Raw genomic sequence first — 24178 nt, forward strand, 5'->3', positions numbered from 1 at the left:
TTTTTTTCTCCATTAGGTCACCTGATGGAGTTTTAGGACACCATTAGGTCACTTGATGGAGTTTTTCGGTTCCTTGCCACTGTTGCCTTTGGCTTGCTCAGTTGGGGATATTTTGGGGATATTTAATTTAATTTTATCAATCAATAAATTCCTCTTGAAACAAACATTGTTGTATTATTTTAATTTAATACTGTGAAGCTGCTTAGATACAATCTGTATTGTGAAAAGCGCTATACAAATAAACTTGACTTGACTTGACTTGACTTGAATCGTATGGTAAATTAACTTATTTATAACTGTCTTAATTTATGTTTCAAGAACAATAGTAATTGCACATAGAGTAAGTCGAGACTTTCTTGTTTTACAGCAGAGAAGGAAGACCAGTCCTTATATCAACGCAAGCTAATCGAATAAGTCCTTTGTTTCGGGTGAGGAAGGAACATCTGGTGCCCAAAGAAGACAGAAAGCTGCGCAAGTCCATTGGTATGTCTTGTATTGAAACAATGCTGTAATATGTAGTACATAATTTGATGTTGACAATTTTACATTGTACAGGTTATCACTTGGTTTTTGACCAAGTGAAGCTCTTGAAACAAGTGACAGGAGAGTATGTAACTTGTCTGGAAAGTATCAGAGTTGCATTTGGCACGCGTGCCTTAGGTTGCCGACCCCTGGTCTAGCCTATAGTCTATGGTACCAATCACGTTAGTGAAGCCTGAGTAACATATACTGTAATCGGCATGGTCATGAATGCATGATCTTCATAAAAAATGATGATAGCCTAAAAAAAAACTGCTTAAAAAAAAAACTGCTTTACAACATTGGGTCTTAAAGGTGCTGTATGTAGCTTTTCTACTAAAACGAATCCTTTTTTTATTGCCTGTGTGTGAAGGGGTTGTAATATCACATTAAAATGATCCACTTTTCGGGTTTTGCTATTACCTCTGAAAGCAAGTATTCTTATGTTTATGTGAAGGTGCCGGGTCGGATTTACCGCGAAATCCAGTGACGTCACCTGCATGCGCGGAGCGCTCCCGAGCCTCTCGCCTCGTCTAGCCTACTGATTTTGCACTCAACAGCGACGACACTGCAACTTATGACATGGACTTGTGACTTATGCAACTTATGACATGTCTGATAACACTAAGAAACGACCTGCTCCCAGCACAACACAGACTCCAACACAAACTCCACATATTGATAAAAAAAACAATAAAACGTTTTTTTCTTTCTGCTGAAGCTTGTATTAAAGGCCAGACGTGAATCGGATGAACTTCGGGTGAAAAAACACGGATCAACATCGGCAGGGCGTTTGAATCGTGGAGAGACCTTATCTACAAACCTAGAATGTATACATTTCCTGAAGAAAATGTGAAGTAGTGCTTGCAGTGGCAAAATTCGGCACGGTTGATAGGGTTCCATTCTTATCATGGTACGAGCATGGAGCATTAGTTCAACGTCAAGCTGATAAAAGTAGCCTATTATTGTAACGTTGCAGTGGGAGTTTACCTGAGTTTCTAGCATGTTGTGGGATGCTCTCTCTGGTGTGTTGCGTGACGCGTCTCAGTCTGGCCGGTATCCACAGTGCTCGCTCCTAAATTCGAGCACGCGCAAGAGCACGCGCTTGTCAACTTATTGGTTGCAATCTGAAACATCACCGCTAGAGGCCGCTGAAAACTACATACAGCTCCTTTAAGTGGCTTGGAAATGCCACAAAAAAACCTAAAACTGTTTTTCTAAACCTAAAAGCGCCAGGTAAACTCCGAATGACACGACAGACAGCACTTTCCATCAAGTTCTCCGCATCTCCAATAGTGTAAAGGAAAGAGCCACTCGCAAATAATCTTAAGGCAATGCAAACAGTTTGTGCTGTAGTTAAAGCCCGACTCCGACAAGTCGAAAATAAGTGTGCGTTTCCAACAAATTAATCATGTAAACGACAATCTCACCAGTCACGAGAAAAAATATATATCTCAGAAAGTGCACTATTGTAACGCAAAATCTCAGTTCTTCGTACCTCAGGGCCCGTTCTTCGTACGCCGCTAACTCAGTTAGCTGGATTTGATTATTGGCGATTTGGCATGATCTGGGATTGTTTGGTTCTTCGACGCTCATCCTTATTTCATGTTAACAGGATTAGATCCCGGCTTCATAAGCGGAGCTGATACTGTACCAGCCATTTGGATTATAGACATACTTAATTTAATGCAGCAACAAATTATTTACAGTGTAGCAAGATGATTTAAAACTCATTTACCTGTAATTAAGGTGTTGCTGTTACTGGTCCCTGGCTTTAGGTCTAAAGGCCTATTTATACTTCTGCGTCTAACTTACGCCGTAGCTACGTCGTAGGCTGTGCTTAGCGCGCGTACCCTTTGGCGTACCCTGATGCGCACCTCTCCAAAAATGTAACAACGCGTCAATTCTACGCGGACGCAAGCGCTGTGATTGGTCTGCTAGAACCCCTCCCTCGGGTTTCACATGGTCCCTCTGCATGAGTAATTGCGCGTCAACGCGGACAACGACGCAGAAGTATAAATTAAAACCAACGCGTTGCCTACAGCGTAGAGGCTCCGGCGTAGGTCCGACGCAGAAGTATAAATAGGCCTTAAGGAAGAGCTGCCCCCAGGAATGCCCTCCACAATGGGTCGGTTCTCATTTAGCCCAAGGGCCAGCTCTTCTGCCGGGGTATAACGTGGGGGTGCAGGACCACCACCTGTTTTTTTCTGCTCCGCCTTTTCCTTGGTTGCAGATAACCATAAACAGACAAACACATCATTTAAAATGTCTTTGCTAAAAGAGACTAATCAGTAGAAGTAGAAAAGATTACCAGTTTGAAGAATATTCTTGTACTTCACTTTTACTTGTTCCCATGTTCTAGTGGGTCCTGAGGTGGCTCTGACATTAAGCAATTATGAAATGATTAAAATACAAGAATATATACTGTAATAAGTGATATAACCATAACATGGAACACTTACGCATTTAATTTGTCTGTTACTTTTTGCCAGCCCTCTCTCCTGGCTTTTGCACACTTTGATTCCCAGTGTTCCCTGGCGTTTTAATTATATTTTTCAAACTCTGCATACCCTTCCAGTAAAAATTCCTGCTCTGCTGCGTTGAAAAACTGAGCGCGCTCTTTGGCCATGGTGAGCAGCCAATAGCAGCGTTGCTGATCAATGTTTCTACTATCGATACATATCCCCTTTTAAACCAGCGCGTGAACGCGCAATTATCTCACTAACTCAATCCAGCTATACTAATCATATCCGGCAGGTGTGTTCGAAGAACCAAATTAGTCAGATCATGATTAGCACGATGATATCATCTTGGATGTCTCGTTTGATCTCAGATGTTTTAAGCAACGTACGAAGAACGGGCCCCAGTTGCTATGACAGCAAGTCCAGGATGAGCGTCGAAGACCCAAACAATCCAAGATCATGCCAAATCGCCAACAATCAAATCCAGCTAACTGAGTTCTTCGACGCTCATCCTGGACTTGCTGTCATAGCAACTGGGGCCCGTTCTTCGTACGTTGCTTGAAACATCCAAGATCAAATTATGAGACATCCAAGGTGATATCATCGGCCTAATCATGATCTGACTAATTCGTTTCTTCGAACACACCTGCCAGTTATGATTAGTATAGCTGGATTGAGTTATCTGAGATAACTGCGCGTTCATGCGCTGGTTTAAAAGGGGATATGTATCGATAGTAGAAACATTGATCAGCAACGCTGCTATTGGCTGCTCACCATGGCCAAAGAGCGCGCACAGTTTTTCTCCGCAGCAGAGCAAGAGTTATTGAAGGTTATGCAGAATATGAAACCTTAATTAAAACGCCAGGGAACACCTCAAAGTGTGCAAAAGCCAGGAGAGAGGGCTGGCAAAAAGTAGCAGACAAATGAAATGCGTAAGTGTTCCATGTTATGGTTATATCACTTATTACAGTGTATATTCTTGTATTTTAATCATTTCATAATTGCTTAATGTCAGAGCCACCTCAGGACCCACTAGAACAGTGTTCTTCAACCCTGCTCCTGGAGGACCCCCAACACTGCACGTTTTCTTTGTCTCCCTAATCAAACACACCTGATTCAACTCATCAGCTCATTAACCCATGTGATAATGAGTTGATGAATTGAATCCGGTGTGTTTGATTAGGGAGACAAAGAAAACCAGCAGTGTTGGGGGTCCTCCGGGAGCAGGGTTGAAGAACACTGCACTAGAACATGGGAACAAGTAAAAGGGAAGTACAAGAATATTCTTCAAAATGGTAATCTTTTCTACTTCTACTGTTCTTTGTCTCTTTTACAAAAGAAAAGCACCGTTAAATGTGTTTGTCTGTTTATAACAGCAACCAAGAAAAAGGCTGAGCTGAAAAAAAAAAAAACAGGTGGTGGTCCTGCTCCCTCACATTATACCACATTATACCCCAGCAGTAGAGCTGGCCCTGGGGTTAAATGTGAACCGACCCATTGTGGAGGGCATCCCTGGGGGCAGCTCTTCCTCAGACCAACAGCCAGGAACCAGTAGCAGCAACACCTTCATTACTGGTAAATGAGCTTTAAATGATCTTGCTACACTGTAAAATATATCTTTTTTTTTGCCGCATTAAATTAAGTAGGCCTATATAATCCAAATGGCTGGTACAGTAATTTCAGCTGTTAAATATTGAGTAGTGATCAATTGCTTTGACTTGTGAAGGTGAAAACTGCTGAACTTAATGTAAGAATATTTTGCCATGAGTTACTGATCACATTTGTTCATATAGTGTAGTTCATTGTAATGCCATTGTGTTTCCTCTTTTGTGCAGTTTTACATAATACACCAACACTTGTACCTGTTCCCAAGAAAGTAGTGGCTGAAATATGTGCAGTAAGTGGACTTTTTCTAACTTTACATCAAAAGGGAAGAAAGTGCAACACTTTGTAATGCCCATTTGTTTCCATTGCACAGGACAGTGAAGAAACCCTCTCAGATGACTGTCCTTTGGAGGAAGTACTTGTAAGTGCATAAATAACTTTACTTCATTTATAGTAACTTGTGTACATATTATTTCTGACTGCAATATGAGTTGCAGGAGGAAAGGCCTACTGCACAAAGTGATACAGAGGTGGGCAGTGTAGTAACCTACTTGTACTTTTTATTTTTGTTGCATGAGGCTTGTGTTGACAGTTCTTTTTAATTTTTTTATATTTTTTTATTCTTTTTATCCAAACATGGCACAGGGTGATATCCGTATATAAACGGAATCTACAACAGAAAATGTAGTATTTTGACCTGAAAAAACAGAAAAATGAAGGGGAGAAATAGAACTTGACACCTTAAAGAAGAAAAACTGGCACTAGAGATTGAGTTGCTTCAAAAGGAACTTCAGAGTAAGTGCTAAATACACTATTTCACACAGAGTACTATTGCTGACCTTGGATAACAATATATCTTATTGCAGGCAAAAGATGACCATCATTGGCTTTTCTTGACAAAGAATAATTGAAATAAAACTCAAGGAACTAAGCATGTTGTCTTGTCTTCTATTCATTTAATGAAGGTTTTTGTTTTGAAAAAAAAATTAAAAAAATGGTGTTCCACAATTCTGTCCCGTGCAGCTCTGCCACTAGGTTGGTCCAAGTGCACTGGCTGGAGGTCATCATCAGGCTGCACCTCCACCACAGGGGTCCTCTCCTTTCTGATGGTGGCACTATTGTGGAGTATGGCACATGCAACAATAATGTCACAGGCCCTGTCAGGTGCAACCCTCAGACACTGAAATCTTTCCTTTAGTTGCCCAAAGGTCATTTCAATGCGTGCCCTTGTCCTGGCTAGAGCTGCATTGAAACGGGTTTGTGGTCCGGGGTTTGGGTCAGGGAATGGCGTCATGAAATACTGCCTGCAGGTATAGCCCCTGTCACCAAGCAGGATCCCGTCGTAAGCACCTGGAAAAATGCAGTTTTGTTAGGCTCAGAATAAATGTATGTAATACAGTGAGCTTGATATTAAATATTTCCTTACCACGTTCAAATAATGTGCATAAATGTGACTCTCTGAAAATCCTGGAGTCATGCACAGAACCAGGCCATTTTGCTTCCACATTTGTGATGTAGGACATGGAGTCACACACCATCTAAGATATTTTTAATCAGTCAACTGCATACTTTTTGATTACATTACTTTTTGTATTATTTGATATATTCTGGACTCGCTTCTCCAAGGTAAATGGTGAATTGTTTGATGTCAGGCTGCATGCTCAGAAAGCGGCAGTGGATTGTGCAGCGTGAGACCACCTTCAGCGACAGGTTCTTGTCGTAAAAACGGACAAGACATGGCTGCGAAAGACTTCCCGTATCACCTCCGCTTATAAAGCCGGGATCTAATCCTGTTAACATGAAATAAGCCTGCTCCCGAGCAGGTTTAAGCTTGGGCACCTGTTGCTATGACAGCAAGTCCAGGATGAGCGTCGAAGAACCAAACAATCCAAGATCATGCCAAATCTCCAACAATCAAATCCAGCTAACTGAGTTAGCGACGTACGAAGAACGGGCCCCTGGGGCCTGTTTCAGAAAGGAGGTTCAACTGAGTTGACTTACCCTGAGATGGGAAACTCTTGAGTTTTCGGTTACAGAACAGCGGAAATTAGTTAGTTCAATCAACTCTGAGTTGACTGACTCTGAGTTAAGCGCGTGCACCACCACTATAAAAAGCCATTATCAATGGAGTGCAGATATTATGAGTCACCATGGTAACAGCGCCAGACAAAAAGAGGTCTGCATATTTCTCACCAGCTTCTGCAAGCGTAAGAAGACATATTATTATTTTTTAAATATCGGCTGCAGCAGCGAAGGACAACTAGAGTTAGCTAGGGAGAAAATAGTTGCTCGAGTCAATGCGTATGTTTACATTTTAATTAGTTATACAGTGTTGGGTGTAATTAATTACCAAGTCATCTAAATACTGTCATTTAATTAAAGGGATTACTCTTAATTCTTCTGTAATTTGAAGTAAAATCTGATGTAATTGCATTAGACTATAGAACAATTCTGTATGTTTAACATACATTTTTAAAAGGTATATTTTTTATGTAACCTTCTCCCTCTACACACTTTGGTCAATTCAAGAATAATCCATGCAATTGTATATTGTTTATTTGAAAGCATTAAAAGTGCAGTTTCTTGTCTCTCCTTGTATTGTTCAAGTGGTTGAGGTTGATATGGGATTTATTAATAAGTAGACCAATACTTTCTAAAGATAGTCATTATTACATGAATCTAATTACACGGTTGAAGATGTCATTTGTAGTTAGTAATTAATAACTATTTTAGAGTAACTTACCCAACTGTTATAATATCAGAGGTGAAACTGGAAGAACAGTATGTTATTCAACCTAATTTTAATTTGCATGGGTGCAATCCTGCAGGTATTAAAAGAACATGGCAGCAGCTGAAAATTAAATATAAGAACATAATTCAATCAGGTAAGGTTTGAGCATATCATGGGTGTAGGCTACCTGAATTTACAAATATTTGACATATTAAATAACTAAATAGCATCCCAGTGTCTAGCAGTGCAGCAGCATTTTTGGCTGGGGGAATTCCTGGAGGGACTTCAGAGCCAGTCACTCCCGAAGATCCAAGGGCCTTCATAAAATGTAAGAGGTTTACATATGTGTTATTTCTTATATAGGCTATTTTTGATATTTCCATTTATTTTACTTTGGGTTGGGTTTTTTGTTGGTCCCAACAGATTCCGATGGTAATATCTGTTAACATTCCGTTGGTCCCAACAAAACCTGCAGGCAGTTGTAAGTAGCCTACTCAATACACCAGAAATGATGACAAATAGTGTTATAAAGTGTACTCATCTTCACAGGACGATGGGGATAATGCATGAAGTGGGAGAAAACGCATGAAGTGGCCAGGTGTAAACAGCCCCAGAAATCATTCTAATATTCTGATTTATTATGAGTGTTGGAAACAGTTCTGCTGCCTAATATATTTGATGAATAAAAGGTTAAAAAGAACTGCATTTATTAAAAAATATATATAATTTCTAATAATATAAATCTTCTTTACTATCACTTTTATTTATCAATTTAACACATCCTTGCTGAATAAAAGTATTGATTTATTTTAAAAAAATAAAAAATAAATACTGACCTCAAATTACTGACCAGTAGTGTATATTGTTGTTACAAAAGATTTCTATTTGTAAAAAATTTGCTTTTTTTTTTTTTTTTTACTTTTTATTCATCAAAGTATCCTAAAAAAAAGTATCACAGGTTATGAAAAAATATTAAGCAGCAGAACTGTTTCCAACTTTGATAATGAATCATCATATTAGAATTATTTCTAAAGGATCATGTGATAGACTGGAGTAATGATCCTGAAAATTCAGCTTTGCATCACAGAAATAAATGATAATTTAAACCAATTATTTTAAATTGTAAAAATATATCACAATATTACTTTTTTTTCTGTATTTTTGATCAAATAAATGCAGGCTTGATGAGCAGAGGAAACTTCTTTCAAAAACATTAAAAATACTAATACTTATTATACTTGCCCTGTAATACATGTATTCTTTGTTTTAGATGTTATTAACTTAAATTCTTATGAATAATAAAAATGTTGTAGGGGAGAGCAGGGACGAAAGTACCATTTTTCAGAAAAACATAATTTGAAAAGATGATGTTTTAGACAGAGATATATTTTTGCTGTGGCCAGTCACTCACAAGTGTGGTCTATCAATACCAGGTGGTATTTTGTAAAAATGTAGAAGGACTTCAGTATAATTTCACTTTGAACTTAAGACTGCTCATGTTACTTTCGACCCCGTCAGTTGGGACGAAAGTAACACACAGGTGGGTCAAAAGTAACACACCAATATACAAGCTAGATTTTTTGTGTTACTCTTGTTTTTTTGGGTTATTTATTAGCCTAAATATACCTGAGTATATGACCTTGTTAACATGTAACTGCAAACATATTTTGGCCTTTATATTTGCAAAAAATTGTTAATTTACATTTTCATTTTAAATTTCAGTTTCATCAATGTTTCAAATAACCCAACAGTACAAACTTGAATTGTTTAGAATTTTCTTTTTTTATTGGCAATGTCAATCTATTTTATAAAATGTGTTTTCAACATGAACAATATGAAAATTTAATTAAATTATCATAATATAAATTCTCAACATAATGTAACAATAGTCATGTTTCCATCAAGCTGTTTTTATGCATACATTTTAAATCTGCATAAAAACATAAGGATGGAAACCCTGCAAATTCATAGGTGGAGGTGAAAAAGCTATAAGGAATGGCTAAAACCTCAGCTGAAATCAGCTGATTTAAATGTGAACGCCCTCTCATAAACATCTGGCTGAATCAGACCTCTATCTGTCTTATGACCCTCACTCACTGCCATATTCTGTTGGTATAATATGACATAAACATGTTTTAATAAATGCTGCAACACAGAGAAAGTCACCACATTAGCAGCACGACAAAAGAAACACTTTTTTTCACTATAGCGGGACAAAAGTAACAAGTGTTACTTTCGTCCCGACAGGAACTCCTGACATTTAAACCCGATTTACTTTTATACTGAAAAACTCTGACAAGGCAAACTTCAGGATGTGTTACAGCACTTAATAACCTATAGATTGATCATTACTGTGTGACATGAAACAAAAAACACAACTTGTAATTAGAAAAAAAGTACCGCTTCAGTTATTTACTTATCGAACTCGAAAACTGCTTACCGGACCTAACCACGGGAAACGATGACGAAATCACGTGATATTTGGCAGCTCCATCAAGGGTTGCGTACTAAACGTGCTGTCATAGGTTGAAATGCTAATATAGTCAGGGCTCTGAGAAAATCGCTTTGTTACTTTCGTCCCGCGTTACTTTCGCCCCGGTTCTCCCCTAATGTCTATTTGTTATTTATGGTTCTGTTGTACACATAATTATCACAGAAATTGGCAAACCACAACGATCTAATCAATTCCAGATGGGCCAAATTAAGTCCCACCCTATTTATTTTTTTTCTTGTCTGAGAAGCCGTTTAACTTAAAGGAATAGTAAACTTAAAATTAAAATTCTGTCATCATTTACTCATCCTCAAGTTGTTTCAAACCTGTATGAATTTCTTTCTTCTGCTTAACACAAAGGCAGATATTTTGAAGGATAATGGACCCCGTTGACTTCCATAATATTTGTTTTTCCTACTATGGAATTCAATGGGGTCCATCAACTGTCTGGTTACTCTCTCTCGCAGTCAAACGTGACTTTAGTGTAAACAAACATGGTGGATCACGGGCAAGAAGAAATGGCGATAATAGTGTTTGGACTGCTTTTTACAGAAAATTCGCCAAAAAAGAAAAAGGTTTGGATGAAGTCGCGTTATGCTGCTGTCTTCCGTCAGCTCGCTTTCTGGTTTGGTATCGTTTTGTTCCACGTGACAATCCACAGAGGGCATGCACGTTTGAGAGACAGCAAAAATTATAAAGGATAAATTGGGGGAAATGCTGTTCCGTTAATAACCAATTGAAGACCATTTGTTAATAACAAAGCAGACTTTCATATCTTGTATATGTACATTGTTTTGCAGCTCAAAAAATATTTAGTTTATTCAGTTTTTGTGAAGGGATAGTCAGTGAGGATTTGGATTGAATCTGAAATGTGTGTGTAAATGTTTCAATGTTGCCTTTAAGTCAATTTACAAGAACAGTGACAGTGTAAAAGCAAAGAGAAATGCATTCTTTTTTTCATTTGGCTCACTATTTTGTCATTACAACAACAAAAAAAAGAGCGAACAGTTTCTTGATTTAATGCTTTGTTCATTTATTCAGTTACATATATACGAGTTGCTTGGGACAGTGCAAATAATATAAGGCCCAAAAGCAAACCTGCAGTCCAAATGCTGTTACCCATTTCACATGTGAAGAAGGCCTAAGCATAGAAATCATAAAGGCAGAGCAGCAAAATTGAACGGTTTAATTCTAAAAATGGTGCAAAATATATGCCTAAATATAAAAAACACTGGTGGACTTTGGAAAAAAGGAAAATAAGTAAATGACGACCCATTTAGGTTTCCTATTCATGTGTTTACTTGCTTTAAGAAGCTAAAATGAAATCTTTCATGGTCTTTTTCTTCTTTATATGTGTGGAAATCAGAAAGATCACAGATGCCCATACTCCATCCAGTCGTACAGTCAACAACACCCTATACTACATTCTGTCCACCTCCACTGCGCCCCTGCTAGATCAGAGTCTCACAGCAGAAGAGCATGAGCGACTGGAGTCCAGTCTGAATTACGCCGACCACTGCTTCAGCGGCCACGCCACCATGCATGCTGAGAACCTGTGGCCAGAGCGTCTGACCAACGTAGCTCAGATCCTGCAGCTTGTGAATCTCTGGAACTTGACTTTCCAGAAAAGAGGATGCAAGGTGCTTGTTGCAGCAGGCACTCATGGTATGATGCAAGGCATGGTCCTTAGTTTTGGAGGTCTGCAGTTCACCGAAAACCACCTTCAGTTCCAGGCAGACCCCGATGTTCTTCACAACAGCAAACCGGTGAAGCTGTACGCCTGCGAGGCCGGCTGCATGAACGAGCCCGTGGAGCTGACCTCAGAGCTGCGAGGTCACACGTTTCCTGTGATGGTCACCCAGCCCATCACGCCTCTACTGTACATCTCCACCGATCTCACTCACCTGCAAGACCTGAGGCACACGATGCACGTCAAGGCCATCTTGGCTCACGAGGACCACATGGCCAAACAGTACCCTGGCCTGCCCTTCCTCTTCTGGTTCAGTGTGGCATCTCTCATCACGCTTTTCCACCTCTTCCTCTTCAAACTCATCTACAATGAGTACTGTGGGCCTGGAGCCAAGCCACTCTTCAGGAGTAAGGTATAGACTGCGACACGAAGACAAGCCATTGTTGGGGGGTTGTAACTGTGGTGTATGTGAATCTCTTCTCCCTTTTTCCTCTCGCTCTCATTTTGTGCAACTTTCAAATTCTGCCTTGCAAGATATTTTTACCTCTGGAAACTAAGTGACAATAATTGGTTTGGGTAACCCATCAAACTTTCAATCTGCTGTAATTGGAGGGTCGGGTGTGCTGGAAGTAGTTGCCTGCAATCTTCAGCTTGGGTGTTCTCTCTCTCTATGAACTTTTTGATGAGCTGAAAGCACCAGTGCTCTAAAGACACTATTTGATGAGCTTTGTTTTTTCCTCATTCGGTCATTCTGACACAATTGGAACTGATTTGTGTCAAAGAAAGAAAAAAATGAAGATATTAATTTTTTTTAATATACAAATGGAATGCTATTCCGCTTTGCAGAATAACCATTTGAAGAACAATTTTTTAATGTAATTTATCTCTTGATTTTCAACAGACTTTCCCATCTTTTATATGTAGTTTTACAGAAAAAATATATATATATCTGTTTAGCGCATTTCATTTTTTTCCTTTTATTGGATAGCAAGGTGAGGTTTTGAATCTTAAATTTGTGAGTAAACTTTTCACTGGTGCCTTCAAGTCTTTCTCCTTCCAAGCTGGTTTAATGGGTTTTGTTTCTTTGTTTACCACCTGTGGTTCTTACGTATGGGTCTCATGTTTCATCTAAATGAAAGTGCATTTTGAAAATTTTCAGTATCTAGTTGTTGGTATGTGAAGCTGTTGCTACTTTAGAAAACTTAACCAAATGCATACATTTTATTCATTGATCACATCCATCCATCATCCCAGAAAACTGTCAATACTGATGGCCATTCGGGTGAAATACTTGATAGCTGTTAACATAAACTGCCAACATAAAGTTGGCTAAATCTCAAAAACCCGTCAAGAACACCAGTTCATTTCACCCCAAAATAAATAAGACATTTGTTTAAAAATTACGAATATGAAAATCATAGAATGCATTAAGCTTCTTTTTTTTAAAAGCCATGAACAAAGGACAATCCCATGAAGCATTGTGAATTACATAATCAACTGAAAATCTGGAGAAATAGAAACAATTTCTAATTTATTTTTAAATAAAAAAATCTTAATTTAATGTTCATTTATATATATATATATATATATATATATATATATATATATATATATATATATATATATATATATATATAAAATATTAGTCGTTGTCGGTGCTACATGGGAGGGTGCGTTCCCTGCCAGCTTTTTTGGTGCGATTTGCTCACAGTGACTCTGGTGAGATTTTCTGCACAGCATCATGGGTAATTTGGTTTTTCACACAAATTCAGCTGTTAATCACAATTATATAACATTTTAAAAAATGAAAAAACCGTGCACGAATGTCTTCAACAAAAGCATATACCGTTAATTAACATCCTCGTAACTCACAGTAGGTCTGTCTTTAAAGGTTTGTCAGTTATTGTTACAAATATTTTTTTCTTATGGAGAAAAGAATGGAGTTTTTACTTCCAGAACCCGATTGCTGCACTCTACCAAGTGTTTGTTTGTTTGTTTGTTTGTTTGTTTGTTTGTTTGTTTGTTTGTTTGTTTTTGGAGAATCTAAAAAGAATCAAATTACAGTAATGGGAATTACTAAAAAATAGGCTTCATTTTTTGAGCTATATGAAAATTATTTGCAGGAATCTGTATAAGGACATATGGTAAGTGTGTGTGACTGAATTTATATCGGTTCACTATTAGAACACAAGGTGAGATGGGACAATTTAAAAAGCCCTACTTGCTTAATATTAAACATGTATTACTCTTGTAAATGTTTAAGTAGACAAATTCAGTTTCACATGGTCTGAAGTTCATATATGCACTGATATTGAGCTGCATAATCCGTTAGATCTCTGCCAACAGTTATTAATACGTACGTAACGTTAGCTCTTCTGTTTTGTCCATTTATTATTTGATTGTTATTGTTAATGTTCTGCATTGTTTGCCGTGTGGGTCTCAAAGCATTTTTCCCACGTTAGAGTGAACAAAAGTGATATTTTTTCCCTTTTTTTTGCAGTGTTGCATTTGTTTGAATTCTGTTGTGTTTTGATTAAATTAACAATCAAGAGTTAGACAACCCTCTTTCATTGTGACATTCATTCACATTTATTTTAAAGTTTTACATAATCTGGGGCCATACAGTGAAACTTGTTTAGTAGTTACTCATCACAAATGTAAAATGAGTGCCTCATCTGAGTTGCCTTAAAATGTGTCTCCTGGTATGTGTAATATACTGAAGATACAGTGTAGTTTTGTTCAATTGTGTATTAGTTCCTGACAATACATGGGGACAAAATTACTTGATTGGGGTTTGAAAAGTCAACTTGGATGAATCAAATCATTTTTCACTGAGAAAACCTTTTGTAACACGTCTGACACTGATGTTGTCAATAATAATGCCTGCATTCTGTTTATTTGTCAGTTTTTATAATTAGCTTAGACTCATATTAGCATAGACTCCATCAGGGGCAAATGAGATAATAAATCCATTGGATGGAGAAACTTCAACAGGTGTAAAATACGAGTGTTAAATGCAGAGCCGGACAGTAACGGAGTACATTTACTTGAGTACAGTACTTAAGTACAATTTTGAGGGATCTGTACTTTACTCGAGTATCATTTTTGGGGAGTACTCATGACTTTACTCAAGTACATTTGAAAGGCAAATATTGTACTCTTTACTCCACTACATTTCTATCCATAACTGTGAGTACCCGTTACTTCTTCTAAAAAAAAAGGAAAAAAGAAACATCTCGGAAACCCTCAATTTGTTGTTTCCCTCTCAAATGTGATTGGATTGTGCAGGCGCCACTGATTGGGACAGCCTATCAGCAATCACCTTCAGCTTTCCGCCAAAGTCAACTCCATGGTCAGATTTAGATAAGAGACGAAACCATGGATGAAACAATGGATGAAGACGCAGCAGGTCCATCCCGGGAGCGATATTTTTTTTTTTTCAAGATGGTAGGGGAAGACTGATGAATATTCATTAGGGAAGTCATCCCTGATTGGTCTTAACCCCAGTGACGGGTAGGTTTAGGGGCGGGGTTATGGAGGTCATAAGACCCCCAGTGACGGGTAGGTTTAGGGGTGGGGTTAGGTCATCAGACCAATCAGGGATGACTTCCCTAATGAATATTCATGAGTCTTCCCCTACCATCCTGGGAAAAAAAATATCACATCCCGGAAATGTGCCAACCTGTGCCCCACCTCGCCAGACTATTTCAATTTTCTGAACAAGTTAATGATAGTTTTCGCTTCAAGTGTTTGCTGTGTTTACCAATGTATGTAAGCACTGTGGCAGTAGTAATGCAATATTTAGAAAATGTACTCTTGTACTCTTGATACTCAAGTACTTTTAAAAACAAGTACTTTAGTACTTTTACTTAAGTAGACATCTGACTGTAGTACTTTTACTTGTACTTGAGTAAAATTTAGCAAGGGGTATCTGTACTTTTACTCAAGTAATTAAGCTGTGTACTCTGTCCGCCTCTGGTTAAATGCCATAAATGAAATCAATAATAATAAAACCTAGACTTTAGTTAAAACTTTCCCGCGCACATCCGTTGGTACAGTTTATGTTTTGAAATCTACAAATGTTTAGAAACTCACAAATTGTGTTCACATCACATCAAATGTATTTTCCACCTTAAACATGCATATTTACACTTTATTTGTTATTTCAACAGGATGATGTTACTGTCTGAAGCCTAATCCAGTGTGCAGAAACATTAAATATGGCTCTATCTCTGGATGTCCTCTCAGGATGTAGCAGTGTATATAAGATATGCTTTTCCATTTTGCTGTGTGAATTTAATAATGATCATTTGCTGATTTTTATTGAGAATTATATAAGTTGTTGTGGTTAAAATATGAAGACTATTTAGAGGTGCTAAGTCATAATGATAAAATATCATCAATTATGAAGGATCCAAACAAGCCTTGTGTTCATTCTTTTAGCTTACAAGCACAATAATAAAAGCTTAATGGAAAACAAAATCAAATATGCAAAGTTCTCCTAATCGTGTTCAAACCTGCAGTGATTTTATGGGAATTCGGCTAAAATTTATTCTTTAATCGTGATGAAATGGAAGCAGCAACAGATCCATTCATCCATTATGTTCATCTCTAAAGTGACGTGAAACAGGTTATCGAAAAATAAAATGGATCTTGCACTTATAGGGATAGTTGAACACAAAAGAAGATATTTTGAAGAATGTCAGTAACCAAACAGTTGATTGACTTCCATAGTATTTTTTTTTTTTCTTCATACCATGGAAGTCATCAATGGGACCCATCAACTGTTTGGTTACCCATATTACCCCAAAATATCTTCTTTTGTGTTCAGCAGAAGAAAGAGGTTTGGAACAACTTGAGGGTGAATAAATGACGACAGAATTGCTGTTGATTGTGGAGGAGTGAGATTTAAGTTGAAGAAATGATTGAAGTCTGATATACATGGATGAATCATTCACAATAAGATATATACCATTAAAAAATATGGTAAATTAATCTGTCTGGTTATAGTAGAAATACTGATCCTTGCTAAAATAGCCGGGAAGAGGGAATGTTGCTTGTTTATTTGAAAGATTTTCTCAGAGCATCACTGATTTAATGAAAATGAATATGGAAGGGAAAAAGCATGTCTTTGAACAATAGCTATATTTCTATATGAGCATTTTGGGATATCGCATTAAAAAAAAAACACTGGATGGAAATGCCAAGTATAATTTGCCTTAAAAACGTATGCGCTTAATTGAGACAGAGACATTTTACATTTTCTTTACATAAGAAGACATGCACATACATTTGCGTTTATTGCAGCAACTTACATTTTTATTACAGATATTTTTGCACTAATTTCCCAGGAAGTAATGACTTCGTTCTCTTGACTAGATGGAAATGGTGCTTTATTCACAAATGTTTTATGCGATATTCCAATTTTGCGCACAATTTGCAACTTTGGATGTAAACAGCTAATGACAGCTTCAGGCCACCACAGTTGTGCTCAAATTATGCAGATAATATTAGTATGTCTCTGATTGTTGTGTGCAATCAACATGATGACTGAAGCCTGTTGATTAATGTCCCATAATGTTTCAAATATAATAATAATTCAGCAGATGCTTTTATCTTAAGTAACTTTATTGTAACTTAAGTAACACCTTTTAGACAGTCTCTAGAGACACAATGGTGCTTGTTGGTTTGAATTCAGAATCATTCTGCTAATAATGCTATGAAAAAATACCCAGTCGCAGGCTGCATCGAGTTTAACAAACCTAGACAATAGGCTGCATCTTCATTTGGCGGATAACAGGGTTTTTTGTTCAAACTGCAGGTATGAAAAAATGCATTATTTTAATTGTGCTACTTTGATGTCTCTCTGAAAAAAAGAGGAAAGATGCTATATTAAAATAACTAAAACAATACACTTACAACAATGGACTTAATACACAGTAGTCAAATGTGAAGTGGATCAAAACCTTTCATCAAAGTTATACATGAATTTTGAACACTACCTGTTCTTGTCTTAGGACAACTTTGATTCACTTTTTTGGTCCACTTCAAATGTTGACTGTATTTATGTTTGAGACAATGATTATATTGCGTAAGTCTAAGCGAAATTTAAATGCATTCATAAAAAAGTGATTTGATCATGTTGCAATGAACTCTTTCTGATTCAGACTTCAAACAAATGGCATTCATTCAGCGTGATTTTTATTGCTTTTCAATTTACTTGATTAAAATTATCGAATAATTCTGTTGCATTTTGTCTTAACTTCATTTTTATTGTGTTCACTCCCTTGATACATTTACTTAATCCTTGTGTTGGTACTAAAAATAATATTTGCTGCATCAGTGTCGTATAACTGCACTGAAAAATGGAGGATCCAAAAACAGTGTATTTATAGTATTGTAGTAGCATTTACAGTTTAACATTTTATGTCAGGGCAAATTCCAATCGGAAATGAGTATCAATGACCCACTCATTCCAAAGGGCAGAGCCTTTGAAGTGTGTCATAATTTAGCCGCTTTGAACGCACTTGGTGAAGGGAAATTACTTTATTATCGTAATGTTACTTGACAATGGAGCATGATGTCCTTCAGCTCATTAGCTGTTCTTACAACAGGAGTTTCTTAATATTGCTGTTAATATAATTATTGCAAATAAAAATGCATTTTATAATGAAGTAGCTAATGTGTGCTTTATATGTAGTTTGTGTTCCATCTCTCAACTTTAAAGCTTGCTGTCTCTTGTTTGGACACTGCAAGTCAACACTACCTCACTGAATAATCAATAAATTCAACACATTATTTCATCAAAACAAACTTTCTTTTCAATTTTCAAGTTGTACAAGATTCAACTAATTTCTTAAAGTCAGTTTAAAGTAATTTAAGTTTAAATGACTTGTATAGCTAAGTTGATTGTTCTTAAAATTTTAAAGAGGACCTATTATGCAAAATTCACTTTTTCATGGTGTTTGAACATGAATGTGTGTTGGCAGTGTGTGTACACAACCACCCAATAATGTTAAAAATCCACCCACTCTTTTTTTTTTTATTCTCATAAATCATAAGCATCAGAATCAGAATTGCAGATTCTAGCATTTGTCCATCTTTATCTCTTCACTAGAGCATTAACAGCAGCATTCAAGTAAGAAATGTGTTATTATTAAAGCTAAAGTTAATTCAATCCAGAGCAGTGAGTGATTTTCTGTTTTTCTTTTGCTGGGTCTTTAAGGGGGTGTCTCTGTTATGTTGGTCGAATCTGGCGTAGAAGCGGTTGAAGCTTGCTTAGTTGGGGACATTAAATTTAACATTTAACTTAATTTTCAACAATAATATCGATCTGCTATATATATAAATAAATGAACTCAATTAATAACTTTTTTAAAACAAAAATGAATCATCACTGAACTTACTAAAGCTGGACTGTGACACTATTTTCATTTGGAAACAAACTTTTTTTTTGCATTATTTTGCTGTTATCTCTGTAAAGCTGCTTTGAAACAAAAGCGCTATATAAATGTGACTTGACTTGACTTGAGGTTGTCCAGTAGGTATCTTGGATCACAGGTGATGAACTAGCTGAAGAAGCTAGTCCTACAACACATAAACTCTGTGGTTCCAGACACAGTGGACCCTCTTCAGTTTGCCTACGGCTTGAACAGATCAGTGGATGACGGGGTGGCACTGAGGTGGAGCGGACTCTGAGGTCGAGCGGACCATGTGGGTGGCCTTCACATTTCAGAGAACCTTATCTGGGCTAAAAACACTGTAGTAACGGTGAAAAGATCTTAGCAGAGGCTACATTTCATCAGACTGCTGAAGAGGGCCAGACTTCAACGTCAGCCCCTCATCCATGTCTACAGAACAAAAGCACTGTTGACCAACATGTGCAATATTACTTATGTATAGTCTACAATGTGCAATGTTGTTTATTTACCATACTACCATACAAACAACAACAAAGCAAATGTTTAGGATTATACTGCTGTGATATTGTGGTAAAGATGAATTTATGAATGAACCTCTGATTCTTCACATGCTCCTCCCTGGGCAGAAAAAAAAAACTGGCTTTGCCTTCACATTATAGAGCACAGCGCCGTCTTCTCGACTGATGCTCTCCAGTGTCCACAGAATCAGCTGCCGGTTTGAGGTTCAAGTTTTCCCTGGTGTCTGCGCGCGCAATAAGTGGACGGGCGATATGCTAATGTTTCGTCTAGACGCCACAATGAAACGGCTTATGACTCGTTTGAAAAACAATTCATTTCATTGACTCAAGAGTCGACTCTTACTTTTGAAAGACAATAACTTTATAGGCTATATGGTGCACTTTCAGATTTAAAACTTTGCAGGATGTTTTCATTAGAGCTATGTTACACTCTACATGAAAGGTCATTTTCAAAAATCCATAATAGGGGCCCTTTAATTTTATAACGTTGATATTTACGCTTTAATTTCTACACGTTTGAATTGAGTACTAATATAGAATTTACTTTTCATTCTTTGACTAAACGCCATCTAAAATGAGTGTCCGCAAGAACATTTTGACATTTTCATATACATGAAAAGGGTTATTGTTATTTTTACTGTGTACAGAATTTCCAAACTCATCGGAATATGAAGTTTTAATCCAACCCAAGCCGATCTGAGAAAGCATCGGCTGTTAAACATACGCCATTATTTCACCACTGGGTGTGAAGTGTGTCAGACCTGATGAATTACATCAGTACGACCATTTATTTAAATATTTTAATCACAATTGTGTTATTTATCATGGTCAATCGTTTTACTATTTACATGTTTATGCCCAAAATGCTTGCATAATATTCATAGTTGACTGTCATTCTCCTCCTGTGTGCACTGTCTAAGATTAATTGAATAGCCTAGCCCAGAGCCATAGAGAGAGAGAGTTGCGACACTCCCATAGACCTCCGTTGTAAATAATGGCGGCGCTTTTAACCGCCTACTTCCGGGATATGAAGATCGGAATAGTTCCAAACACTGTCATTTGGGCGTTGGACACCATTCACTTACATTGCTGCGCGTCGAGTTGTTCCAGAGTTAAGTTGCCGAAATATCGACCTCTTTTGAATTATCAACTGTCTATATTGTATCAGAGGCCCTTTGCGATGCTTATACTGGTCTTCATTTGTACATGCACAGCGTAATTATTTATATTTTATGTTGGTTGTTTCAACCAATTTTCAAGCACTGCCTGCTAGCTAACGTTAGTTAGCTAGCGCGACTTCGTCAGCTAAGAGTTCGGTAATGAATCGCTACCACCTTTATAGCAACTTTTATTTAATTAAATTTTTGGGGATATACTAACTTTTCATTATGTTATTATTGTCTTGAGTGAAGCGGCTTGTGAGAACAATGCTGGACCTTTAGGATTGTTATGGCCATCACCAGTCCTGTCTGTTTCATGGATCACCTGCCCCTGGTTTTTGTTTTTCTTGTTCACACACACAAGCACACATTTTTGTTGTCTGTCATTGTTTAATAAAAAATATTTTATTTGAAAACCTTCATTTGTATCAGCCATGCTTAAATTCGTTTTTAATCTGTTATAGTTTTGATAATGTGTATGGCCTTAATCTTAAAATAATATTCTTAGTCTTAACATGATCATGTTTCACGTTGTGGTCCTGGGGGTGGCCACTTTCATCAGAAGAAGTGAGCTAGCTTCTAAGCGAATTCTGAACGGACCGCCACGGCAGACCTCTTTGCGTGATCACGAAGGTAGGCTATAATGGCTGAATCCAAATTTATAAGCAAAATCACGGGAATCAATAGCCTAATACAGCCCAGTTGTGCTAAAATAAATATCATGAGACGTCCATCATCAGATGAATGATATGGAAAAGTTAAGTTAGAGCCGCTAAAGCCAGTGCTACTACCCATGCGAACATGAACACTAAGCTTTTCCCTCCAAAAATAAAGCTTAAAACTTATCTCCAAATGCAAAACTGACATTAACAAAATGCAATAATGCAATAACAGCTGAAAAAGTACTTGGGTGTGTGTTTTATTTTATATTTACCGTTTAATAATGCAATCGCTGCTGTCTGTCCCATAGAAGAACATGACAGCCAGCGTACGTTTTGGAACTATTGGGGCTTACATGAACCACGTGACAGCCATAGCGGCGACATCAAAGAGTGTCGCAACTCTCTCTCTCTATGGCTCTGGCCTAGCCTATTTAACATCGTTACAGGCACCTACCCAGCATTCATTCATTCAACAGTCCCCAGCTATTTTCAGGCGCTGCGTCATATCATTACGCCTGCTGGACCCATGGTACGGCAGCAAAGTTTCTTAATTATTACGCAGGAATGAGAGTATAGTTCCTAGCCATATCAGCCTAGAAAATCGCAACTTTTCATTTTTCGTCGGTCTTAGTACACAAGGTAACTACAGAAGAGTCAAGTTTTAAATAGGAAAAATATAGAAACTCTTTGGTCATTTTTTTGAGAGAGATGCTAATGGTCTTGTCCGATTCAATGATCTATGCCAGTGGTTCTCAACCTCTCCTGCAGGGACCCCCTGACAGGCCATGTTTCTGTTTTAACCCTGAAATGGCACACCTGATTCAATGAATGAGTAGTTATTAGAGTAGGAAGAGTAGGAATTAGTCAATTAATCAATTAGTCAACTACTCATTAAGCCTTTAATTAATTGAATCAGGTGTGCCATTTCAGGGTTAAAACAGAAACATGGCCTGTCAGGGGGTCCCTGCAGGAGAGGTTGAGAACCACTGATCTATGCTAAGCTATGCTAAAAGAGGTACCGCCAGACCCGGAGATCGGCTGAATGGATTCGAAAACGGTAAAACTCAACTGTTTTACTCTGGGGGAGTTGTAAAATAAGCCTATTTCCAGAAAAAGTGGAGTATCCCTTTAAATAGCATTAATCCTACACGCATTAAAAATTTAGATATAGTTTTGAAGAAAATTTTATACTATCAATTTATTTGAATGTAGCCTTCATAATTAATATTATTTATTTGCTGTAGCAAAATATGTATGTTAGTGTGATAAAGGCGGAACCGGTTTGGTAATTGCCAAGGGGGTAATCTTTCAGCCAGAAACTGAAGCTTCCCCGGCGCCGCCATTGATTAGCAGACCATCACCTGCTGTTAGCATTCCATTGACTCCCATTCATTTTGGTGTCACTTTGACAGCAAATAACTTTACATCTGAGATATTTAAAATGAATTATCATCATGACTGGAGTAATGATGCCAAAAAAATTCAGCTTTGATCACATGAATAAATTACAGTTTACTATGGCATAGAAAACAGATAGCCTATGTTAAATTATAATATTACAGTTTTTACTGTATTTTTGATCACATAAATGCAGAAGAGAATTAATCTTACAGACCCCAAACTTTTGAACAGTAGGCTAGTACTATAATTAGGGTAGTTTTGTAAAAGTCACTGACTTATTGCAGGCGAGTTCAAATCACAAAATATTTAGGCCTAGTAGTCATGAAAACGTATATTCACCTCATAAACCATGACACACTGCTCTAGCACAGAAAAGTGCATACAAGTTCAAGTGCATGCTTTTAAAATAAAAAAGTATCGGTATCGGTATCGATATCAGCGATACTGGCCCTGTATTTACTTGGTATCGGATCGATACCGAAATTTGCAGTATCGCCCATCACTAGCGGCCAGCCGTCTGACTGATTTCATTAGCGAGGACAGTACAGTTAGTCACAGTAATAACTCCTGAAGGTAAATGGCCTGGGGTGGATGTGGAAAATTTAAATATTGTATTTTGTTAACTTAATCCTATGGATTCGATGATCACACGGATCCCATGGATTATGTTAAAATACTCCGTCATCCATGGTCACTCAAGAGGAAGACATCATTCAGCCATGAAAATGATAAAATGCTCAAGTAATGCTGAACAATAAATCTAAATAAAAATGAAAAATGGCTTAGTGATTATGAAAGTGCTATGGTTTGTGGATTACTGATAAGCGCGAGCTCTCTCTCACAAACACGTGCGCACACAGAGAGAGAAGATAATTGTAAAAATGAAAATTGATGGGCTAAGTTTACATTTTGTTCTTGCTTGTGTTTTTTTCTGTCAAAATGTCAGAAAGCATTTTGTATTATCCATCCGTGATTTAAAAATGTGTTAAATGACGGACGTTTTACTGTTAACACAGCCCTCATTATATGTCGGATTCGTCTTACTTACAGGCTACTTGATATTCTTTTTAGAATAAGTGATTCGGTTTGCTATTATTGGACTCCTGTCTATTCATTGTCAACTGTTTTCTATAAATATGTTTGTATTGGCTAAAATTTATTCGGCTAATGTGTGTCCTGTTTAAAATGTGCAATGTTCAAATGCAAAGACAGTGCATCACAAATAGAAGCCCTTTTTTCTGTGGGATTTAGTATCATACTTGAATATTGCAATAATAAATTAAGTGGCCTATCTTAAATGTACACACAATGTTCCTATTTATAGGAATATAAGAAACCCCTAGAAAAACAGTACAAAAACAACAACAATATATTGAACAATATTTTGCTACAACTAAGCAAGCCAAAAGCCAAGGCAACTGTGGCAAGGAACCAAAATGCTGATGAGGCTGGCACTTCAGGGATGCGTCATGGTTAGGTCCAGGTGCAGATCCACCATCTGATCTGGATACGGCCTAG

The 24178-nt window shown here is 37.4% G+C and overlaps 1 protein-coding gene and 1 long non-coding RNA gene across 2 annotated transcripts; both read left to right on the top strand.

Annotated features, from left to right (window-relative positions):
* Positions 1–411: 411 nt before the first annotated feature.
* On the top strand, positions 412–5046 carry LOC309513275. Its single transcript, XR_014211395.1, has 3 exons — positions 412–483; positions 4817–4878; positions 4960–5046. It is a non-coding gene; the product is annotated as an uncharacterized lncRNA (long non-coding RNA).
* Positions 5047–11124: 6078 nt separating this feature from the next.
* LOC309512598 (uncharacterized protein KIAA2013 homolog) lies at positions 11125–17749 on the top strand. The gene is made up of 2 exons (XM_082188262.1): positions 11125–11910; positions 15671–17749. Exons 1-2 carry the CDS (start codon positions 11128–11130, stop codon positions 15686–15688), a joined length of 801 nt encoding a protein of 266 aa, XP_082044388.1. The 5' UTR covers positions 11125–11127; the 3' UTR covers positions 15689–17749.
* The last annotated feature ends 6429 nt before the right edge of the window (positions 17750–24178 follow it).

Source organism: Leuciscus leuciscus (assembly GCF_965113295.1).
Source record: "Leuciscus leuciscus genome assembly, chromosome: 13".
In the NCBI taxonomy this organism is placed as follows: Eukaryota; Metazoa; Chordata; class Actinopteri; order Cypriniformes; family Leuciscidae; genus Leuciscus; species Leuciscus leuciscus.